Source organism: Octodon degus, unplaced genomic scaffold (genome assembly GCF_000260255.1).
Source record: "Octodon degus isolate 3935 unplaced genomic scaffold, OctDeg1.0 scaffold00226, whole genome shotgun sequence".
NCBI classification, from domain to species: Eukaryota; Metazoa; Chordata; class Mammalia; order Rodentia; family Octodontidae; genus Octodon; species Octodon degus.
In genome coordinates, this window is record NW_004524802.1 from 2,079,845 (window position 1) to 2,085,555 (window position 5,711).

At 46.2% G+C, this 5,711-nt stretch overlaps 1 protein-coding gene across 1 annotated transcript in view; it reads right to left on the minus strand.

Annotated features, from left to right (window-relative positions):
* The window catches only part of Rcor1 (REST corepressor 1), an 81,556-nt gene that overhangs the window by 34,795 nt on the left and 41,050 nt on the right, over positions 1–5,711 (minus strand). Inside the window, exon 3 of the mRNA XM_004645396.2 lies at positions 2,507–2,590. Within this exon, the coding sequence (XP_004645453.1) occupies positions 2,507–2,590 (84 nt within the window). The remainder of the gene's footprint in view (positions 1–2,506; positions 2,591–5,711) is intronic.

The following is a 5,711-nucleotide window of genomic DNA, read 5'->3' on the forward strand; positions in this document are numbered from 1 at the left end:
AGACTACAGGCTGCCGGCCCAGGGAGAACATGCTGTGCTTGGCAACCTTCTCGGCAAATGCCCCCTGCTACCCACATTTGGATACCACAACTGGACACTGGCATAGTTACCAAACAGAACCCGTCTAGGAGGGCACAGAGATGCTGAGAAACCCAAATCCAGCTCTCTGACAGACACGGGAAGCAACAAGACAGAGAGGGAGCAGAGAACAGGATAGCAGAGATACCAAGAAGTGCAGATGGAAGCAGACTCATTCAGCAGAGTCCACAAGCAAGGTTTTACGAACCCCAAGTGGCTGATCTTTAGCTCTCTGTAAGAAAAGGAGAACCTGCTCAAAAACGTGTAGAATGTTTTTGTTCGTCACCACAAGCACTTAAGGAGAAGGCAAGGAGAAAAAACAAACATCAGGAAATACTCAAAGGCCTTCCTGAGCAGAGCAAGGGCATCAGGAACAGCAATATAGTGCGATACTGGGGATTAATCCCAGGGCCTTTGAATTGAGCCACATTCCCAGCCCTTTTTATTATATTCTGTTTTGGGTTTTTATGAGATGAGGTCTTGCTATGTAGTTCAGGCTGGCCTTCAGCCTACTAAGTAGTCCAGGCTGGCCTCAAACTCAAAGTGATCCTCTTGCCTCAACCTCCCCAGTGGTGAGATTACAGGGATGTGCCACCACACCCAACAAGCCTTTTTTATTTTTTCAGACAGTACCTCACTGCACAATAAGTTCCCCAGACTGGGCTCATACTTGGGATCCTCCTGCCTCAGCTTCCCAAAGTGCTGGAGGATAGGCTATGTATGCCGTTCTTATAAACTCATAAAATAGCAGAATGACAATGGTTGGATTAAGGTATTTTGAACTTTATTTTTTCTTGCAGTACTGGCAATCGAACTCAGGACCTGACACTTGTTAGACAGGTACTTATGCCACTGAGCTATCTCCCAGTCCCAAGGTATTTTGAAAAAAAAAATCACATCATACTAAAAAGAAGATTTCATTACTGCTAAATTTAGCATTACTACGAGTAGCTGAATTGTTCATGCTCTACGGAAGGCACTGTACAAAAATACAAGGGATCCCCCAGCGTCAAAATGAAATGTTGTTCTTTATGTATGAGCACTTACCAACTTACATACGCTAACACAGGTGCGAAATATTCACCAGGAACATGCACACTGCATGTGCTCGCGCACACTGTTCCGTGCTAGAAACTGTTGACATCTACGTGTTGAATTAATTAATTAGGTACTGGGACTTGAATGCAGGTCCTTGTGCTTGCCAGGTAGGTGCTTGTGCCACTGAGCTGTATCCCTGGACCTTCTTTTTTTTTCTTTTTTTCATTTTTATGTATTTGGCACAGGGTGTGACTGCACAGCTCAGACTCATAGTGATCCTCCTCCTGTTTTCAGCATCCCCAGAGCTGGGATTACAGGCGTGCGCCCCCACGCCCAGAGTCTTCTGTCTTTTTAGACAGGTCTCACTGTGCAGCTCAGACTGACCTTAAACTCACAGTGCTCCTCCTGTCTCAGCCTCCATAGTGGTGGGATTATAGGCTTTATGGGCAAGTGCTGGGATTATACCATGTGCAACCATGCCCAGCAACACCTGTTTTAATAGGGAAACAGAAAATCTGGGAAATGCTGATTAAACCTTAAAAGTCCCAGTCTTTAATGACCATATGCCAGACTCCTTATGAACATTAGGATGCACTTCTAAACATTATGACCTTTAAAATAATGATACTGAACCTGCATGTTGTCAAAGATCTCTTTATGAATCCAATGTTTCTCATAGAATAAAATCACCCCAAAACTTGCATGTGATTTCAGAGCAAACAAGCCCTGTACATTCCACCCATGGGCCTCTGCTGAGAAACTGGCAAAGCGAGGCTAGGTCTACTCTCAAGTGGATGAAGGAAATAAGGACTCTGAAAATGCCAAGGACTTACTTAGGATAATACAGCAGTGATAAAATCAACCTTGCATGGCATCATGAGCAAGCAGCAGGAACAGAAAATACAATGAACACTATGAACAGCTATAGAAGCCCTATCCTGAAAAAAAGCCATAAGTAATTCGGGTTACAGCATTTGCCTAATAAATTCTCAGACGCTGTCAAACACCCAGTTCAAAGGCTTTGCTTCCATGCAAGTTCAAATCTCACATAATAAAGTCCATTACCCAGAATATATTTACCTTTGTAATCCTTCAACTTAAAACTTGAGCCCCACTCTTTGTCTTTGTCAGCCTGTCAAGTCCCCGCAGGCTGCACCTGCAGCCTTCCTCGCTCGAGCCATTCTCCTAGACTCCTGTACTAGGTGATACATGGCATCTGGGCAACAGCTTATGAAAGCACAGGCTAGGACTCTTTCAAGGCACAGGCCACCGATACGAAGTACACACCTGCAAACTTCGATTACTATAAATGACAGTGTGAGAGAGTGTGGCCTATGTGGGGACTCTGGCTGCTGCACAGCAAAGTGTGCACAAGGTGTTCACCACTTACGTTTTGCCTCCGACAGGTTCTGATTGGGCGACCACACCAACATGCCGAGATTGTCTCGCTCCTGGCTGCGCCTCGCCAGTTTGGCTAGGGAGAGAGAAGAGAGAGTTCTCATTACAATTTAGCAGCTGTGTTGAATAAAAATAAATAATTAAAAAAACCACAATTTAGCAGACACAACAGGCAAAAGTCACAACAAACTCTGGCCTTGTAAGCCTCAGACTACGGAGATGGCAGCCTTCATCAAGGCTGTCCCAGGAAACGCTCCCATCCTGGGGAGCCAGGGCGGGGCGGCCAGGGCCCTGCAGCAGGCCGGCCTCTAGCGCTGCTGTTTGCCTGTGACTTACAGACACGCCGGACCGGGAGAGGCCTCCAGGGCCCAGAGGGCTCTGACGAGGCGCACCACAGTGCCCCAACAGTAATGCCCTCCACCATGTTGATATCTGATCCAAGGATTCTTAAAAAAAAAAAAAAAAAAAAAAAGGATTCTTTCAACCATCTCATTAAAGAATAATCATTAAAAAACTTAACCAGTGGGGCTGGGGAGATGGCTCAGTGGAATATGCGCTTCCCTGGCAAGCGCAAGGGCCTGAGTTCAATCCCGGTTCCACCAAAAAAAAAAAAAAAAAAAAAAAAAAAACTTAACCAGTGAAAGAAACACCTAAAGTGCATTTTAAGTTATATTAACAGCAGGTTGGCAGGTTTACACGCTACTGTTCGCACAGAGACTGGGTCCACAGCAAGTGTCCCGCATGGCGACAGAAACGCTTGAAATGGGTCTGGAGGGCGCGCCCTCCCTGAGCCATGCTTGTGATGCTCAGAGCAAGCGGCCTCAGGATCTGGGAGCTCCCAGTACGCACTGCTGCACCTGACTGAAACAGCACCTCTGGACCGCAGCAAAGGCTCGGGAGCCGCACCTACCGCACCTTCTGCGACTCAGCTCGGCCCATGCACCTCAAGGGCACCGTGGCTCTTTTTATTCTTTAAATAAATTTTAAAGAATAAAATGTATTCTTTATGCCTCAGAAAATATGATGAAAAGTAAGGTCACCACCCAACAATAAAAAGACAAATATAAACACATAATCCTTCCCGCACTTAAATAATTTTAGGAAATTCATAATCTGGCAAGTTGAGTTGATGTGTTAGATGGGAACAAAGCGTAAATAAAGGATAAAGAGGGAGGAATGTGACCCCCCCCCCAAGTTGAGGGGATGCCTTTGGGTAAGTCTTTCATATAATTCAGACTTTTATAAAAATACTAGTATTTTTATTTATCTAAAAATAGAGACCACGGGCCAGCGAGATAGCTCAGCAGACTAAGTGTCTGCCTAAGCAGGCTCAGGAGCCAGGGTTTGATCCCTGGTACTATAGGCCGCGCCAGCCCTGCCCCTGGGTTCCCAGAGTCGGTGACCTGAGTCCAGGTGTGGTGGGGTGCTCCTGTAATCCCAGCGCTGGGGAGGGTGAAAACAGGAGGGTCACTACAAGTCCCCGAGCTGCACAGTGAGACCCTGTACCACATACATTACAAACTAAATAAATAAGGTCCACAGATAGAGTCCATTCCCCAAAGCCCTTTACGGTATTAAGTCCAAGATACCACCCCTTACTATTACAGATGACTCAGGTAGAAATATTACAGGCAGTCAGACAGGGCTGGACCCTCAAGCAATCAGTGCAGAAGAGGAAGCCACATCCCAGCTTGGTTAGCACACCTGTGAAGGCCAGCCTAAAGTGAAGATGGGGCGACCAGGCTCCAGGCCTTCAGGGGCTAAGCAACAACCTGGGCTAGACTACGATCGTCCCACCTGGTCTGAGGAAGTTCAGGTGGGTGACCAGGCCCTGCAGATCATACATCCCTTCTTAAGAATGTCTTTGTTCTTTCCATGCACCTTTGCTGCCTCAGTTCCTTTTCTCTCGTCAATGGGACAAGACACCTGACGCCCAAATCAAGGAAGGAAAGGTTTATTTAGCTCAGTTTGTGCAGGTTTCAGCCCACACTTGGCCGGCTCCCAGGCACAGCAGCACACAGCAGTTCATGGCGGTGGAAAACAAAGAGCAGAAAAGGGAGGAGCAGCGGTAGCAGGGGCAGAGAGCAAGCCTCTCTCCCTGTTGTACTACATTCATGGTACACACCCCAGGGGGCCTGCAGCACCCACATCCATCATCTCAGCAATGGGTCATGAATTAATCACGAACTCTAGAAGCCCACCCCAACGACTGCAGGAGGCTCTGAGGGGACACCTAGACATAAACCACTATACTTGCTATGAAACCTGCCTCCCCACTAGATCCATATTACCTAAGTGGCTATAATCATAATCTGACTGGTCGATCATAGTTTTGATCCACGTTGTACCCACCTCATGATTTTGCTCTATAAAATCTTCGAGAAGAGGAGTCCATGGCAATGCACTTTTGGGTCCCCTCTTATCTCTCAGGAGCTCGCTCAACAAATTTTCCCTACTCTTAACCTCTACTGTTCCTCAGAATTCATTATTCATTTCAGGTAAGATAAACCCAGCATATCTGACATCTAGCACGTTGGGAGGTATATTTCCCCCATAACACTAGTGCTTGGACAATAAAATGTCATACGAATTCTAGAGGAGGCAAATTCATCATCAGAGAAAACATTCAGCAAATAAATACAAGAAAAGGCACTAAAACCATTAGTCATGGGCTGGTGAGATGGCTCAGTGGTCTAAGGCACCTACTTGGAACAAGCTTGGCAAAGCACAGGGACGGCGGTTCAATCCCCCAGCACCACATGCCAGCCAGCCGCGCCCCCTGGTGGGCTGAGCTGGCCACACACACACACACACATAAATAAATAAAATTTAAAAACAATAAATAAATAAAACCATTAGTCATTAGGGAAAGGCAATCTGAAGCTGCCTGAGACCCTATAACTTATCTTAAAAGAGTATAAAAATTGAAGACACTGACAATAGAAGTCTGAAGGAAGTGGAATTCTGGACTGCTGGCAGAGTATAAAATAATCACTATTATCACTTTGGGGGAAAAGTCCCATTTTTCTAAAACTTGGCATATCCACACCACAGACTATAATTCAGCAATATGAAAGGAAAATGAACAAAACACACAAGTGCAAGAATGAATCTCAAGGGGCTGGAGAGATGGCTCAGTGGTCTAAAGCACCTACTTGAAACAAGCCTGGCAAAGCACAGGGACGGCGGTTCAATCC